At 58.2% G+C, this 17,899-nt stretch overlaps 2 protein-coding genes across 2 annotated transcripts in view; one reads left to right on the forward strand and one right to left on the reverse strand.

The window, feature by feature from the left end:
• LOC113409378 (chromosome transmission fidelity protein 8 homolog) overlaps positions 1 to 108 on the reverse strand; it is a 2,839-nt gene extending 2,731 nt beyond the window's left edge. Inside the window, exon 1 of the mRNA XM_026663210.1 lies at positions 15 to 108. The gene's annotated coding sequence lies outside the window, so the exon portion shown is untranslated. The remainder of the gene's footprint in view (positions 1 to 14) is intronic.
• Positions 109 to 348: 240 nt separating this feature from the next.
• On the forward strand, positions 349 to 11,987 carry LOC112118517 (U3 small nucleolar RNA-associated protein 4 homolog). Its single transcript, XM_026663186.1, has 16 exons — positions 349 to 526; positions 1,392 to 1,583; positions 2,543 to 2,627; positions 3,297 to 3,386; positions 3,808 to 4,019; positions 4,412 to 4,583; positions 4,686 to 4,777; positions 5,263 to 5,359; positions 6,283 to 6,347; positions 7,272 to 7,394; positions 7,684 to 7,843; positions 8,353 to 8,459; positions 8,724 to 8,819; positions 9,390 to 9,575; positions 10,322 to 10,432; positions 11,782 to 11,987. The coding sequence occupies exons 1-16, from the start codon at positions 368 to 370 to the stop codon at positions 11,896 to 11,898; spliced, it is 2,064 nt and encodes a 687-aa protein (XP_026518971.1). The 5' UTR covers positions 349 to 367; the 3' UTR covers positions 11,899 to 11,987.
• Positions 11,988 to 17,899: the final 5,912 nt, after the last annotated feature.

A 17,899-nucleotide genomic window follows, 5' to 3' on the forward strand; every position in this document is an offset into this window, starting at 1 on the left:
TCCCTGGTGCCGACCTGCAGGAGGGGCCGTCGACGCAGCAGGCCCTGGCGCGGGAGCAGGGGCTGCCTGGTCTCCCGGCAACAACCGAACCTCCCGCCGCTGCGCACTTCCGCCCGGCCAGACCCTTCCCCTCGCTTCCGGTTCCGGGTTGCAGGGCGCGCACGTGGGGAGGAGCTGGAGGAGGCGGAGCGGAGCGAGCCGGGGCTGCGGGCGGCGTGACCCGGGCCGGCCGGGAGAACCTCTCCTTCCCCCGCCGCCTGCGCGGCGCCACCCGGGGCGCAGGGTCGGGCCGGGCCGGGCCGGGCTCGGTGCGGGAGCCGGGGGCCGCACGGGGGGAGCAGACGGGACCCCGACCCGCTGGGGCGGGATGGGGGAGTTCCAGGTGCACCGGGTGCGGTTCTTCGCCTACGTGCCCGCGGGGATCCGCTGCGTGGCTCACAGCCCCCGCTCCGCCCGCCTCGCCCTGGCCCGCACGGACGGCGCCCTCGAGGTCTACAACTTCGCTGCCAACTACTTCCAGGAAAAGGTAACGGGCCGCCCGGAGCCGGGGGGGGTCCCGCCTCCGCTGAGCCCATGGGCAGCCCCCACCCAGAGCTGCCGTCCCGGCGCGACTCCAGCCTGTGCCTTGGGGAGAGAACCGGGGGGGGGGAGCCCTAGCTGGAGCCTCAGCGCCCACTGGGGCGTGCGTGGGGCCGGGAGAAGGTCCTAACCCCCCCCCAGAGCAGGACGCCGGCCCCCCGCAGTCTGGGCCCCGGGGCACCCTGAGCAGGCAGCTGTCACCGTTGCCTCGTGTGTAGCACACAGTGCTGAGCAGCGGGGAGTGTCATTGGCTTTGTTGTGCTTCAGCTTCTCGCTCGCTATGGCACGGGGGTCTCTCCCCCTAACCAAGCACCCCCCCCCCCAGTGGGCGAGACTTCATACAGGGATGGGAATGGAACATTCCTGACCCCCCAAAACCCTGGGGTAATGGAGGAGTCAGGAATGTGCCCGAGGGGGGGCCGGGGAGCTGCTCAGGACAGTGTTCCAGGGCTGGTTCAGCCCTACGTGCTCGCCTGGGGCCCAGTGGCTTCGCTGATCTGGCCACGCGTTGGGGGCTAGTGGAGGAGCTTGGGGCCCGTCCCAGCAGGCAGCGCTATAGGGAAGGGTACAGCTGTACTGGCTGCCTGGGAGTGACTAACCTCTACTAGCTGGTGTATAGGGAGCACTGACTGGGGGCGTTCTCAGCCCTGGCCCTCCCATTGGGGATTGAGGTAGGGGAATTCCATAGGAGCAGAGGATGGGGGACACAAAATGAGACTTTGTCCTTATATGGTGCTCAGACCTGGGCTGTCTGAGCCCGGGTCGCTTCCAGGGGAAGCGGGATGGTGGGATTCATCTGTGCATCTTTTCAGGGTATCCCAGGCCATGAGACGAGATCCACAGAGGCGCTATGCTGGGCAGCCGGGGATCGGCTCTTCGGAGCAGGCCTGGGCGGAGACATCAGCGAGTATGATTTAGAGAAGCTGCGGGTCAAGTACTCCCTGGATGGCTTTGGGGGCCCCATCTGGAGCATGGCGGCTGATCCCAGTGGCACTCAGCTGGCAGTGAGTACCTCTGGCTGGAAGATCCCAGGGAAGCCTGCCAGCTCTGTAGCTTGGTTCTGCCATTGGGCCAGGATGTCACTTCTGGCTCCTGCTGGCCTATGGAGCAGATGAGGTCTGCCTCCCTTGCTGCTGCTCCCAACTAGCAAGCTCCCTGGTGTTCTGAAAGCCAGGTGCATACTCGGATTGTCTTCAGTGGCTTCACTGCTGTCCAGCCTCACAAGGCATGATGGACTGGGTCTGTGCCGGGCAATGGGACTGCTTGGTGCAAGCCGCAGACAGTGCTGAGATTGGGGAGGGGGAGAATCGTACATGTTGGTTCCGGGGAGTGATGGAGTGGGGACTGCAGAATCTTCTTCCCCCTGCCGTGGGTGGGTGTGCAGAGCCCCTTCCCACTACCACAGATCGCAGTGTGGGGTAGGGACTGTGAGGCTCCGCTCCCCCCCCCGCTGCTGGTAGCTGATGGGCTGTGAGCAGTGCATCGGGGAAGGGGGTGGGCATAGAGAGCCGGGTGGGTGGCATCATAGTTGAGTGGTGGTGAGATGTGCCCACGAGGCCCAAGGGCAATTTGTTCTCAGAACTACTTCAGCACAGGGCCCTTCCAGAGCGCAGAAGGGGCTGAATGTAAATCTCTGACCAGCAGGAAGCAGAGTTGTGGTAAAATCTCTTCCCCTTGTGGAGATGGAGGTAGAGGAGTTCTGTGTGCTAAGCAATACTCCTCACCAAACAGTGGGGCAGGCCGGGCTGGCAGTGCGGAGCCGTCCTGGCCTTGCTGGGTCGCTGTGCCAAGCACTCTATTGTGCTGGGAGCTAGAACTGACTGTGCTTCTGAGCTTCCATGTTCAGGCAATTGGGGAGCCCGTCATTACCTGCCCTTGGCAGCAGACAGGTGGGACGTGAGCCAAATAAGGGCTTTAATCATCTCTCTCTCGTGTTGTCTCCTCGCTCGCCTGCCCTCCATAGGTTGGCTGTGAGGACGGGTCAGTGAAGCTTTTCCAAGTCTTGCCTGATAAAATCCAGTTTGAGAGGAGCCTGGACCGGCAGAAAGGTAGATTCGATGGGGGCAGAGCATGGCAGAGGCTGATGGGAAAAGCTGTGGTTGGGGGGAGTGATGAAGGGGAGACTACAGAATCTACTTCCCGCTCCCTTTAAATGCCCCAAGCCTGGTCCTCCGCAGCTCTCTCTGAAGCCTGCCATGCCTGCCCTGGGACTTGTGTTCTCCATTCCGAAGAAGCAACTAAGATGAGTTGAATCTGCTTCAGGTGGGACCCACTGCCACCAGGGAGCCCTCCAGAGGCCCCACACTGAGCAGCGGGAGTCACAGCCTGGCCTCTTCCCCAGTCAGGTGGCCATGGATGGGGTCTTGTGGGCAGAGGGCAGTTAGAAGAGACAGTGTGGTCACTCAGGAGTCCAGGGTGTGAGTGTGGTGACGGGGAGGCTGGTGCGCACCTCTCTGAGAGAAACGTGTCAGCCTCCCATGGATCCAGCTGGCCCTGCTTCTGAACTGTCCTCTAGCTTAGCCTGTCCCAGCCCTGTACCCTCGCCCCTATTGGGAAGGCACAGCACCTTCTATTTCTGCCACCCAAGGCTGGGGATTCTGCCCCATGGCACTGCAAGGCAATTGCTGAGTGCAGGCTTGCACTGAAGGTTGGGGGTGAGGGGCATTGGTATGGGTTGGCTCATGTGAGGTCTCCTTCCCTGCTGTGTAATTCTCCAGGGCGTGTCATGTCCCTCTCCTGGCATCCTTCCGGGACCCGCATTGCTGTTGGCTCCATCGACCTTCTCCGAGTCTTTGACGTCAAATCAGGTGACTAGAAGCGCCCAGCAGAGTCGTAGTGGGGAGCGTTAGCGTCCAGATGCCCCTGAGTGCTGGATGTGCTGGTGGGATGTCCCCTGAGCACCTCTTGTCCACGTGGGCCGTGTGCTCGCCCTCCCATTCCTGCGGCCCGGCTGCTCACTCCCTTCCCCCAGCAGAGTTCAACTGCACCAGACGGAGCCAGCTGTGCCCTGCGGACTCCAGGCCAGGTGGGGTTGCTGGTCCAGGTACCCGGCATTCCTGGTGCAGCTGAATGGGGCTTCTGAGCAGATCGCCATGGAGGAGAGAGGCTCGGAGCCTGGCATATCTGTCATGTTAGCGAGGGGCCCAGCTCACGCACCCTGCCCCCACCCTGAGCTGTAAGCTCCCCAGCGCCCCTCTCCGCTGCTATCTGGGGTTTTCTGTTTCACAGGCCATGCTATCCAGCGGATCCTGGTGGACCGGCGCCTGCAGGGGCTGTACAGCCGTGAGTGCGTGGTGTGGAGCGTGGCATTCCTGTCCGACGGCACCATCGTCAGCTCCGATTCGGTGGGGAAGGTGCAGTTCTGGGACGCGGAGAAAGGAACCCTCCTGGAGACCCACCCAGTCAGCAGCTCGGCTGTGCTGTGTCTCGCTGTGTCTGAGGTAGGAGGGGCCTGGCAGCTCCTGGGAGGCCCCGTGCGTAGGCTGGGCAGAGGGATGGTGACCATGTGGGCTCTGCGCAGGGATGCTAGTAATCTGGGATCTCCCCCCTTATCTGCAGCATCTTCTGTGACACTGGCTGACCCAGAGCAGCTTGGCCAGGAGCCATCCCCACCTGGTTAAAGGGCACTGCAGCCTGCTGGGGTGGATGCTGCACTGGCTGGGAGCTCGCCCATCTCCCACGCTCTTGGGCCCGGGTGGAAGGAGCTGTTGGGCTCTGTCCAGCACCTAGTGCGATGGGGGTTCACATCCCTTCCCTTCCCTTGGCACTGCCCAGTCCTTCACTGTGGGCACGGCGAGCCATGGCTGTTTGGTTTCTCCCCCCCCCCCCCCAGGAGGAAGACAGCATCGTGGTGGGCACTTCGGAGGGGGCGGTGTACCAGTTCCAGCTGCTGCCGGTGAAGTGGGGCAGTGCTGAGAGCAAGTGGGTGCGGACGAAGCCGTTCCAGCATCACACCCATGACGTGCGGGCCGTGGCACACAGCGCGACAGCACTCATCTCTGGAGGTACGGGGTGAGGAAACTGCACCAGCCTAGAAGGGGGGCTCTGATCGCTTCTGGGCTTGGCTCAGCACAGTTTAGCCATCTGGGTGTCTCCTCCTCTTTCAGGCCTGGATGCCCAGCTGGTGATCCGCCCACTCATGGAGAAGGTGCATGGAAAGGGCTATGATGCTGCCCTCCGGAAATTCACCTTCCCCCATGTAAGTGCCGCGCCCCGTGAGCTCTGCCTCGGTAGCCCCGCTCACCAAGTCCCTTGCCGGAGCCACTGACTCCCGTTTGCTTTGAGGTCCCCAGAAATGCAGGCCTGTGTCACTCCTGCTCTTGGGATTGCTCCAGAGCCGGCCCTTCCCTGTTGGACTGGCAGCCTGGTCCCTCTTCGCCCTGCCTGGTTCCAATGGGGTGCTGTGCTGGCTGGGGAGTCCCATCGCTGGGGATGGCCCGTGCCGCTTGCCGACCTGCTGGGGAGAATGGGCATCAGAATGTGCTGAGTGTCTGGAGCTCAAGAGGGGCCTGGCCGGCTTCCCACGTGCCATGCACCGATCCTGTGGGTGCCCATCGCCCTGGGGGTTCTGCACCCACAAATAGGAGCTGTGCGTGCTGGGCTGTCCGGCCTCTGGCCTGGCTTGCCTCGCCCTGCCCCGTTACCTGGGGGCCTCGTAACTGTCTGACTGTTGGTTGGTTGCAGCGACGCCTCGTCTCGTGCGCTAAGAAGGCCGGGCTCCTCCTCTTCCAGTTCCCCCAACACCTGGAGCTCTGGAGACTCGGAGCCACCAATTCCGCAGGTAAGACCACATGAGGGCTCCCAAGCGCTGATTGAAAACCAAATCTGTCCTTGGGATCTGGCAGAGTGAAGTGCCCGAAAGGGAATTTCTAGCAAATCCATGAAACGAGTCCAGTGCAATTCCTAGGGGCGAGTGTCAACGTCACCAACCCCCTCCTCCCCTGCGGTCTCTAACCGGCCCCCTCTTGGCAGCCTTGGCAGAGAGGGCAGCGATGGCTGTGCCTTGCCAGCATGGCCCACAGGAAGTGCCCACCACTGCCTGTGTCTCTGGAGTGTGTCAGTCTCCAGCAGCTGAGTCCAGCCTGAAAAAGGTTCCAAAAAGAGAGTGCTCTTGGCCTAGGAAGTCGAGATGTAGTTTTGTGACTGGAGGGTCAAAGAGCCCCTGCCTTGGCCCCGCTGGGACTTCCAGAGCCTGGGAGGGGCCTGAATGGATTGGCTCCAGCGTAACTTCTTGCCTGTTAATCGGCTGTTTCAGCCACGTGCAGGGGCCTGGGTAGCATCCTGACAATTGAGGCTAGGAAGCGTTCCCCGCTCTGGGCACAGGCTGGGGGGCTGGTGCCATTCTCCTCTCTTGCTTGCACATGGCCGAGCAGAAATCATGTGCTGCCCACATAAAACCACTGTACTCAATGTCACGCGACACACCAAATCCCTGGTGTGCCAGCGTGTGTCACGGGGGGTTGGCACAAGTGCTGGGAATGGTTCAGTAGAGTTCAGTGTGGCAGAGCTGAGCCATGGGGTGGGCACCTCTATGGGCAAAGCTCCCCACTCCTGCTACGGTTCCCAGCATCTTGTGGGTTCAGGCCAGGACGGATCATCAGCAAGTCTCTCCCCGTCTGTGCCGTGGGGGGGTCGGTAGTGACCTGAGTTGTGCTGAGCTCCTCAAGCAGTGTCGGCACTAAGTGCTCTTGGTTCTTCTCCCAGGGAAGGATGGTGATATCCTGCCAGTTTCCCGTGCCCCTGAGCACTTGCTGCAGCTGAAGAGCAAGGTAAGGCTGAGCAGCTTCTCCAGGTGGGGTGCCACCTCCCCATTGCCCTGGTGGCTGGGCCTGGCCTAGGCCCCTGCTGTCCCCAGCTATAAGTTTTCACATGTGCTGTGCCTGCCTGGCCAGATCCCTGTGTGCTGGGGCGCCTGGGGTGGCGTGAGGGTTACAGGAGAGTCAGAGAGAGTAACAGTGCGGCTTGGCCACTGAGCGAGCCTTGCCCGATCTGTGGCCTCCCCGGCCCAGGGCACTTCCAAGTCGCTTGCGGGTGCTGTGAGGCAGGAGCACTGTGCTACCGGCCCGTTCTCTGAGTCCTGCTGCACTGCGCTCCCTCGCGGCCGTGTCTGCTGTCGAGCCCCCCTGGGTACGGGAGCTAGAGGGCGCAGAGTGGGTTGCCCCGGCTGCCGCAGGCTCGCTGGGGGCTGCAGTGCTGAGGTGCGGAAATGAGTTTCCTGCTGTGCCCACGGCTCAGCCGCAGGGGGCAGGTTGGGGGCTGGAACGCTCTGCACAGAGCATCGGGCTCTGACAGCAAGGGGAGACCGGGTGGTGGGGAAGGCAGGCCCTGCCATCCCACGGGCAGCTCTCGCTCTCTGACCAGCCCTACCTCCGCCCTCTTGCTGGGACGAGCTGCAGCTGATTTGTCTGGTTACTGAGAGTCCTGGTCCCAGAGGGACCCAGCATGTGACAGTCCCACAGTGAAGGGCAGACGCACCCCACACTCCCCAGGATGTGTGCGGGAAAGCATGGCTGTTATGGGACTCCTTCCCGTGGGGAGAGCCCCTCTGACCTCCGCAGTGCAGTTCTGCTGGCAGCTGTTCCCAACCGTTAAATGAGGGCACCCGTCTGCGTGTGGGGTGCAGGTACCTTTGGGGCTAATACAGAGGGTGGCTGCTGGCCACAACGCGCCTCAGCACTCTGTGTGGTTCCCAGGGCCCGGAGCACATCTGTTGCAGCTGCATCTCGCTGTGTGGCAGCTGGATCGCCTATTCCACGGCCTCCAGGCTTCATCTGCACAGAGTGCACTTGGAGAACGGCAGCGTCAGCGTCAAGAGGGTGAGTACAGGCCCCGCTGTCGGGGGCTAAACCTGGGCGTGGGGGCTTGTTCCTGCCCTGACTGGCCGTTGTTGATGTCACAATGATGGGGCGGCATTAGAATGGGTTCTGTGGGATTGCGAGTTGTGTAATGTAGTGGGGGAGGGGAGACCGCGATGGGAAGGGAAGGACCTCGGTCCAGTGCCCCCTTGTAGCCAGCTGGAGGGCCATGGAGCCCTGAGCAGTGGGCGTGCCTTGCCATCTGCATGTAGGAAGTGAGCGCTGACTCCGCTCTCCTGCCCTCTCCAAGGTCTCCAAGGTGCCCAAGCTGCTGTGCTCAGCCCACCAGCTCCTGTGCTCCGCCGACTCCACCCGTCTGTTCGTGGCCTCAGATCAGGGTGCCGTTCATGTCCTCAAGCTCCTGGAGCCGGGGGGCTGCGGGCACCTGCAGACCCTCCGCCCAAACTCAGGTATGCGCTCCCTGCAGCTCCTGTGTGGCTGCAGGTGGGAGCAAATTTCAAAGGATCCCCAGCCCTCCCCAAACCTGTGCCTGGGGCAGTAGGGGAGGCTAGCCCTGGGCTGAGCCATTCCAGCCCCACTGCCTTCCCTGGGGCTTTGCTGGTGGGGGGCATTTTTTCCCCTGGGGCAGCCTATGAACGCCTACCCCCCCATTTGAGATGCCCAGAGTGCCCTGGAGCTGCTCCCCCTTGCTCCTGAAATGGAGCGTGTCTCGTCCACACTCCCTCGGACTCTGTCGGGTTTGCTCACCCATCTGCCCCCAGTGCCCTGATGTGACCTCTGCCGAGGTCACTATGACTAGGTGTATGCACCCCTAGGAAGAGCCTGGTGGGGGGCAGCGATCCCCTATGGCTTTGGGCCGGGGCTGGATTTGGGGTGCCTTCAAGTGCCCTGCACCTCCATGGGGCTAGAGAGGAAACGACTGGTGCTGAGCAGTGTGGCCGCTCTGACTCTCCTGCAGGAAGCGCCGAGGCTGTGTACCTGCTGGCAGCGAGCGCGGACGGGGACTGGCTGGCTGCCGCTGGTGGGGACTGGGAGATCAACATCTACAGCCTGAGACACTTCAAGGTGAGAGCGGTGTGAAGGGTGCCTCCTTTGGTGGGAGGGGTGAACCTGCATGTGTTCTGGGGGTTGGCCGTAGCCGGGAGACCAGCCGACTTGGTGCATGGGCTCTTTGGGGCTTTCTAGCTGCATCACTGCCTTCCAGAGGGCAGAATCCTGGGAGTGTCTGCTGCGATCCGGTGTCCATTGCAGCTCGGACTGTTTGGACACTGCGAGCCTGGCATTTCGGTCCCGTGGACGTCCGTATCTCACCCTGTCTTCTCTTCTCAGCCCCACTGCACGGTGCCTGCGTACAACTGCGCGGTGACTGCCCTGGCCATTCACCCCGTGACCAATAACCTCGTCATCACCCACTCGGACCAGCAGGTAAGGAGCTGTCTCCTGGGTCTCGTCTCCTGCACAGGCTTCCCGGTCTCACCTGCTGCTCCGCTTCCCGTTAACTGCCTGTGCTTGGGCAATACGGACTCCATCCCGCCAGGGCGCCGTGCCTGCCCTCAGAGTTGGTTCCTTGCGTCCAGGCTCTCAGGAATGAATGCACCCCTTAGACTGGTTTGTGGGTCACTGTTGCAGTCGCTGGAGTTCCAGTTTAGGGACGTTGGTATTTACCAGCCACAGCCCGGGTGTGAAGTTGGCAATGTCTGATGTCAGTCCCGTGACAGGGAACTCTTCCCATTGTGGGCACCATCCTTCTCGCTGCCAGCTGAGTGGTTTGGGGCTGGAGTGGCCGGGACAGGCCACCAGTCTCCTCAGTCCTAGCGGGGAGGCTGGGTCAGGTCAGCCCGGGCTGTGGGGTGGTGGAGCAGCCCGGCGGTTCCTGACTGCTCATCTGGCCTTCAGGGGAAGGGTGGAGGAGGGACTTGGCCAGGGGTATGTCCGTCTGTGTCTGGGGCTGTAATCCTGCTTCTTCCCGCCCCGCCCCTCCCCTGTGCTCTGCAGGTGTTTGAGTTCAGCATCCCTGACAGAGAATACACCACGTGGAGCAGGAAGGTGCAGCAGCACGGGCTGCATAAGGGTTGGCTGGAGCGGGACATGCCCATCACCCATATCACCTTTAACCCCAAGCAGCCAGCACACATCCTCCTCCATGACACACACATGTTCTGCATCCTCGACAAGTCACTGGTGAGCCCTGGCCCTGGGTCACTTCGGTGAAGCAGCTTGTGGTACAAGGTGGGGCGAGCAGGGAAAGCTGTTCTGCCAGTTAGGGCCTTGCCCCCCTGGGTGTCTGATCAAGGGACGTTCCCTGGAGCGCAAGGCGATGGGCATCCCCCTGGGTATATAGCTGCGCGGCAGCTCCTGTGACTTGCACAAGCTGCCTTGTTAGCAATGGCTGAGTCTGGGAAGGGGAGCGGGGCAGGGTCGAGTGCAGGGGAGTATGTGGAGTGTGTCCCCCCCATGGGATTTCCTGATACCTTCTGAAGTGGCTCTTGTAGCCGCTGGTGGTGCTCGGCCTTAGGGTGGCAGGTCACACCCCTGGCTGGCATGGGGCTGTCACATGGGCCTGGTGCCTTAGCCCGGGATGTTAGTGTGTCAGTTGGTTTGGGAGGGGCTGCAGCAGGTTGGGGAGTAGTGTGCTGAGTGTGCACCAGCACAATACAGGGGCTTGTCCTGTCCTGTGCAGGATGGGGAGCGCTCCCCGTTTGCGGCCTCTCTTTAGCATAGCCTGTGCCAACGGACAGCTCCCCAAGGGGCTTTGATCTCGATAGAATGGCTGTGCACGTGTGCTTGGCCTGTCCCACCAAAGCAAACCCCCCCCCCCCCCCCGAGAGGATCCTTTGTTGGGTGGGAGCAGCGGGAGGAATGGACCAAACAGGGATGGGGGGCTCTGTGGAGGGTACTGAGACACACACTGTGGGCTTTCTCCCCAGCCTCTCCCCGACGATGCAACCCCGCTGATGAATCAGACTAGCTTGAAGCAACTCTCAGAGAAGGCCAGGCGGGGCCATGCTCACGCCTTCAAGATCTGCAAAAAGTACCAGGTGAGTGTGCTAATGTGAGGGCCGCCTCTGGGGAGGGATGGGCGGCTGCCTGCTGGGCCCACAGCTCACCCCTGCAGCCGGGTACGGGAGCCAGGAGAGCTTTTCCTTGTGCTGAAGTTCACACACGTGTGCTGGGAGGTGCTGCGCTGCAGCTCTTCCCTAGTGGGATGTTTACTCCCTGGGGACTAATGCCAGCGCTGAGATTCCAGGGTAGCAAGATCAGCCCCTGGGTGCCCTGCTAGCTGGACGGCTCTGGAAACAGCAGGGTGGTGCCAGAGAGCTGAACTTGATGCCCATGGGTTTTGGGGTGGGAGTCACGGCTGCTCCAGCTGGCTGACACATGGAGGCTGGAGCAGGCTGGATACACCTATTCCCTGTCAGTCAGTGGAGGGAGATCTGGGATCTGTTGCTGGAGGAGGACTGCGCCTGTCTAGCCCCTGAACTCCCCCCAGGATCAGTCAGTTCTCACAGGGGATGTGATCCTGATGGGACAGCGCCCCCTGCGCGCGCGCACACTCTCTGGTCCTTCGTATAAAACACAAATGCTCCAAACGTGCTGCCAGCCACGGGAGTCGGGTGTAACTCACACTCCATGCCTGTCCCTCCCTCCCTCCCTCCTGCAGGGTCTTGGGCAGTAGTGGCAGATGCTCAACTGCCCCAGGGTCTGGTGCTGTGTTTGGAGCTGCTTCTGTTAGATGTTCTGACAAGCGTGTGGCTTAACTCTGAGCAGCCACCCCCACGTGCAGCTGATCCAGACCAATTCTTCGGCCTGCCTGGGTGCCTCCTGGAGAGGCCCGGAGTCCTGCTGAGAGGGCCTGGGACAGCTCTTGTGCCCAGGTGTTTCTGACCTGAAGTCTCTCATGCTTGGGAGGGTTAGGGGGGTGGTATTGCTCCTCTTTCAGCTCCTCCCCAGCAGGGCAGACCTCTGTGATCTCCCAGGCTCGCTTACCAGCTGCTGGGTGTGCATTTCTATGAAGCAGCGTCCCTTCTGCCTGCTCTGTCGCACAGACCTCTTGAACCAAGCCAGAGCTGCCTTGCTGGAGGCTGGTCACTACGGAGCAGTATGTGCCCATCCCATTGACCTTATAAAGCAGTGGGTTGAGAGGACTTGATTTGAGGTTATGGGGCTGCCTGGTGTAGGGAACTGCAGGGTTTCAGAGGATCTTAGGCTGACGACTGCACAGGGGCTCGCTGCTCCTGTTCCTGGGCCCTGTGGCTAGGAACTGGTCTGGCAAGGCTGCTGGAGAGTTGATTCGTGTTACTGCAGAGGCTCCTGGATGCACTTGTCAGAGCTGCTTATGCTGTTCCGAGAAGAGCTTTAATCTTGTCGCCCTCTTCCTGCCCTGCAGCCCCTGCTGTTTGTGGACCTGCTGGAGGAGGGCTCCCTGGTGGTGGTGGAGCGGCCCCTGATGGACATCAAGACACAGCTGCCCCCACCTGTCCAACAGAAGAAGTTTGGCACCTAAGAGCGGAGCTGGGTGCTCTGCCCATGGAGACTCTTTGTACTGTTGCTTCCCTGGGGACACTCGTAATAATAAACCCCTGCTGTTCTGTAGGCCTGTGCTGTCGAATCTCCTCTGCCCTGTTGGGCTCCCTGCTTTCCTAGCAACTGAGATGGCTCTAAAGTCAGGTTCCAAAGCAGGGATGTGTGCTGGAGGGATGGGCCCATCAGCCCTCCTGGGGCGTCTCTCATCCCCATCCGACCCAGCAGAGACCCCAGGCCCCACTTCCTGGCGCGTTACACCAATCTCTCCCCGTTTTTGGGAATCGTCGGCCCCAGGCTCGCGGTCGGCAGTGGCTTTATTGCTCTAGGTGCTGGGGCGCCTCCTGCGGCACTGACCACCAGCAGCAGGGCTGGTTCATGGGCTGATCCCAGAACTGAGCCTGGAAAGGAACTCTTCTCACCATGTTTAATGGGGACAGCAACACTCACTGGTCGCTCCCGGGACTGGAAACCCATTGAGCCAGGCTCTGTGCAGGTGTAGGAGGAGACGCGATCCCTGTCCCTTAAGACCTCCAGCCTAAATTAGATGCTGGAATCCATTTTGGTGACACCTCGGCACATTTTGGACCTTCCCATCCACTCCTCTGTGTCCTGCTGCTGGGCTGCTCGCTATGGGGGGGGGGGAGGCGGGGGGGCCTCTGCCAGATGTAGTCAGTTCTTGCCCAAATTCATACCAACAAATATAGCCACTTCGGCTGGTGCCAAAAACGCTGCATCAAACCAAATTTCACACCCAGTTCTCCCTTTGTAGACAGTGACTAGCTCTGACGGGAGGAGATCCGGGTGATTGGAAGCAGACCAGGCCAGAGTTCTTTTAGCTGGCGACCTGTACTCAGAAGATGCCTGTACCTGGGGGTGGGTTGAAATGCAGTTTCTGGTGCATGTTACTGTGTTGGTGGCTCTTTTATAGAAGGCAGGTGCTCGCTCGCTTTGGGTTTGGTTTGTGCCCAATTCGCTGCTAGTGCCATGATCAAAGTCACTGCGGCGTGCCCGGGCAGGGACCCTGCTTAGAATGTGGAACTTGCACGCTTTCGTGTGCAGTTGCCTATGCAGTATTTATGGGCAAGTGTACAAATCTGGGCCTAGACGGAGCTGCAGGCAGTTATAGTAACTCAAGAACACTGACTGGCTGCTGCTGGCTTGTCTAAGCGGCTCTGGGGTAACCGTTCCCGGGCTGTGTGAGTGCCCGGAGTAGATGTCAGTGCTGCACGTACAGGTAGTGACTTGTTGCTGTTGTGTACATGCTGTAGCTACCTGGCTCTCGCTGCCTGTCTGCTGCTGCCTGCACTCACATGTCCCACCCCAAAGGCAGCTGCAGGCAGCTCCTTGTCCCCTCCAGGCCTCTCACCCCACCTCCTCTTCCAAGCCCGCTTCCCTCCCCCTCCCTCTGCGTGCCCTTGCACCTACATAGTTCAGCATGGCCACGTGCACCTTGACTGGTGGTAAAAGACCACAGTGGGTGTCATATGAGGCAGAGTTGGCCTGAAATGTTACTAACTACATTTTAAAAGGACAGTCTGCTAGTAGCTTCTGTCCCAGACCATAGACAGACTTCCATCTTGCCCCAGAACCTGGACACTGATCTGATGTGTATCTGGCTCAGTAAGTGATTATGAGCCATTTGAACCCTATGTTGGACACCCCTGTTCTACCCCAAAAGTTCTCGGGCTTTTTTCGTTGTGTGGGTTGTGCTGTGAATGCCTCCCTTCCATTTACCACGCCCTTCGCCCTCCATTTGCCATCATTTAGCCCCACTTTCCATCCCATAACCTTCCTGTGCCAATTCCAGCAGATGTTTACATGGAAGAGAAGTAGTAGGGAAGTCTTAAGGGATGTTGGTTGTCTCTTAATATGACTTGACTTAGCTGAGCTGGAGAGCCAGCCCCATGGCAGCAGCCACTGCTTTGCTGATCAGTCTGAGAACTGCTGTTCTGCATTTTCATAGCCTTTAAGGATGATATTTTGAACTCTGTGGTGCAGAAAGATGCCCACTCAGCCTTTAGATATCATCAAACAGCACCCTGGTTTTCTTTGCAGGCCCCTCTAACACTGTGCCAGCAGGAGGCACTGTTCCCTTAGCTTTTAGGATACTGCTAATGAAAGAGGAGAGGGGAGACTGAGTTGCTCTCTCCCGAGATGTACTTGGCCCTGTCTCGATGCAGAGGGCTGGACTAGATGACCACTCAAGGACCCTCCTAGCCCTGTGCTTCCATGATTCTAAGATGCTGCAAAACTGAACTTGGATTTTCTGGCCAAAGCAACAGGCTCGTGTGAGGCAGAGTAAAGGACTGCGTGGGTGGTTCCCTCTGGGCAGTCAGCTTGTTACAGCTTGGTAGGTGTCAGAAGGGAGGGAAGTTAATTCACAAAATGTGATGAATGGAGGTATGCTCAGGCTTGCAAAACCTTGCTCACTGTGAGCTTGAGTTTCCTTGCTGATCCGTGAAGGGAGACAGAGCCCAAGCCCGGTTGCAAATGGGGCATCATCTTTAGGGTTCCATGACCGTTCCCTTCTCCCCGAAGGAGATGATACTTAGCCCGACTGTGAGTGCTGCCCTCCCCGCTCCGCTGGGCTGGCATTTCCATTCATCTCCTTTTTCAGAGGCTCTTGTTTTGGCTATTTTAATTCCCCTCCTGCTGGAACTCAGTGTGGGGCATGTCACCTTTTAACCAAGCATCACTGCAATCCATCTGGCCTTCCAGCACTTGCGATTAGCGTGCAGCCCTGTTGGTATCGGCGTAACAAAGGCCAGCCCTTGGATTGAGTTACAGCATCATCTGTCCGGAGGAGGAGGAGCTCTCTATCAGAACTCATTCAGCAGGCCATGGTAAATCACAGAATAGCAGCTCGGCAGATTTCGGCAGCTCCAGTGAACTTAGATGACATTTCAATTCATCTGCAACTCCCATTTCAAGGCAAAAGCTCATGTGTGGTGAGAGTATTTGAACTAAATAGTGAATCAGATCAGGTCTCTGCCCACTCACACTCTTCAGCAGGAAACCATAGTTGCAAAGAATTGCTTTGTAGTGTAGGTTGTTCCATCTGCAGTGGAAAGCAGCCTCCCCCCCTTCCCCCCCAATATTGTAGGCTACCGCCCTTTGGTACTATTTATACATCTGATCAACAGGAAGGATGCCTAAAACAAGCCTCCAGTTACACAAGGGCAGTAAAAAGAACAGGAGTACTTGTGGCACCTTAGAGACTAAGGTGTCTGTACAGATTTGTTCCTGTGCTTTGTCAGGGAGTTTTTTTAGCAGATGGTGTAGTTTCTTTAGGTAATCCTCAGTGGGATCAGAGGATAATGGCCTGTAGAATGTGGTGTTAGAGAGCTGTCTAGCAGCCTCTTGGTCATATTCCAATTTATTCATGATTCAAGTGACATCATCATAGGACCTAATCACATCAGCCATACCATCAGGGGCTCATTCACCTGCACATCTACCAATGTGATATATGCCATCATGTGCCAGCAATGCCCCTCTGCCATGTACATTGGCCAAACCGGACAGTCTCTACGCAAAAGAAATGGACTCAAATCTGACATCAGGAATCATAATACTCAAAAACCAGTGGGAGAACACTTTAACCTGTCTGGCCATTCAATGACAGACCTGCGGGTGGCTATCTTACAACAGAAAAACTTCAAAAACAGACTCCAACGAGAGACTGCTGAGCTGGAATTGATATGCAAACTAGATACAATCAACTCAGGATTGAATAAGGACTGGGAATGGCTGAGCCATTACAAACATTGAATCTATCTCCCCTTGTAAGTATTCTCACACTTCTTATCAAACTGTCTGTACTGAGCTATCTTGATTATCACTTCAAAAGTTTTTTTCTCTTACTTAATTGGCCTCTCACAGTTGGTAAGACAACTCCCACCTGTTCATGCTCTCTGTATGTGTGTGTATATATATCTCCTCAATATATGTTCCACTCTATATGCATCCGAAGAAGTGGGCTGTAGCCCACGAAAGCTTATGCTCTAATAAATTTGTTAGTCTCTAAGGTGCCACAAGTACTCCTGTTCTTTTTGCGGATACAGACTAACATGGCTGCTACTCTGAAACAAGGGCAGTAGTTGCTTTTCCCTGCTTTTTTTGGTCTCACACAGCAGGCGTGTTAACATTCAAACCCTGCAATACTCGTAATTCTGGAGTAGGCAGTCCTGATACATTGTAAGTAATAATACCCCCCGTTCTTATAATTTGTTTGTGATCACTTCATTCTGAAGCACTTGACAAACCACCTATTAAACATGATACCTGTCTTATAAAATAGGATCCCCAAATCCTAGTAACTTACATTGCACTGGTTATTGTTGTTTGTTGCATATAATATTTAGCAAAGGTCTGATGTGCAAAAGCACCTGACTGTGCAAATAAAACTTGTAACTGCTGCTGTTTGAGCAGTCGACGGGGTTAGAACAGGGGGTGTGGTGGGGGGGAGAATGTACCTTAGTCTTGATAGATGACTTCTTTAACTGAGTTTTTTATAGTACTTTGGCCAATTGATTTCTAAAGCAAAAATGCCTGTATCCTGCCTCTCCCCCCACCCTCCAGAAGCCTTAGAACTGCTCTAATTCACAATTCCTTTCATTCTCATGAATGAGAATGGGGTGTCAATTTAGTGTGGTTATTGCTTCCCGAACCACCTTCCCTGACCCCTGCAATCACAGTGCACTGGGCCTGAGTGCTTAGAGCCCCAGGGCTGGAAGGAATTTATTGTATTTCCCTTCTCTCAGTAGGTGTCCTCAGGAGTCGGGATCACCGGTGATTACATATGTTTGAGTTAAAAATAGTGCTCCTGCTCTGACGGATCAGCAGCCAAGGCCTAGCCTCAGGCAGGAAGTTAGTGCTCCAGGCTGCACTATCAAGTGGGCCTGCAACCACATTTCTGTCTTAATATTGGATCTGCTGCTGAACTAATGCCATCTATGGAAACCTGATTATGCTTCCCTTGCTCAGGGCTACCTTTTTCCTTGAGCAAGAAAATGAAGCAAAGTGAGGTGATCTGGAAGGCCCTCTAGGCTTTGGCTACACTCTGGTTCTTCAAGAGGGAAGGACCTAGTGGCCAGGGCCGGCTCCAGGGTTTTGGCTGCCCCAATTCGGCGGCGGCAATTCGGCGGGAGGTCCTTCGCTCTGAGCGGGAGTGAGGGACCGTCCGCCGAATTGCCGCCGAATACCTGGACGTGCCGCCCCTCTCCGGAGCGGCCGCCCCAAGCACCTGCTTGCCAGGCTGGTGCCTGGAGCCAGCCCTGCTAGTGGCTATACTCCTATCCCCTCTTCCCTTATTATTAATATACTGTTTAGCCTTGCACTGTCTGCTGCACTGAACTGTTTCCGATCCATGCTACAGCTTTGACCTCTAGCAGCTGAGTCTTCTCTCACTACCACTCTGAACCGCCTATCGGGGTAAGAAGGGCTCTCTGGGCTTCCACAGCTGGGCCTCGAACTGCACCTCTGATGTGCTCCAGTCTCCAAGGGAGATGGTCTTTTTCTGCCATAACTGTCCCCTGCCCTGGACTCAATCGTGCCTTGGGCAGGGCTAGAAGCACAGAGGCAGCGACTCCCATGTGGGTGCTGAAGGCAATGCGGCTGGCTGGGGGCCGTGGGGCGGCAGCTCAGGTGTGCCCGGATGAGGGAGGCCCATCGTGTGCAATTGGGGGGGTCTGATCTACGGCCTGGGAAGGGCCCCTGGTGCCTGTAGGGGGAGGACAGCCCAAGCTCTGTGCAGGCCCCATGGGATGGGTGGGGTTGGGGCAGCTGCTGCCCTTGGACCCACTGTGGATGGGCACCCTGCTAGGAAGGGGGCCTGTAGCTCTCCTCCCCTTTGCCCTGGGGGGCAGGGATGGGAGGAGCCTGCAGCAGAAGCCCCGCCCCTAGCGACCGTGAGGCTTTATTACCATAGTGCAGGGGAGGAGCTTGAGGCGTAAGCCCCGCCCCTTACAGCCGTTCCGGCG

Source organism: Terrapene carolina, unplaced genomic scaffold (genome assembly GCF_002925995.2).
Source record: "Terrapene carolina triunguis isolate 2854851 unplaced genomic scaffold, T_m_triunguis-2.0 Scaffold32862, whole genome shotgun sequence".
NCBI classification, from domain to species: Eukaryota; Metazoa; Chordata; order Testudines; family Emydidae; genus Terrapene; species Terrapene triunguis.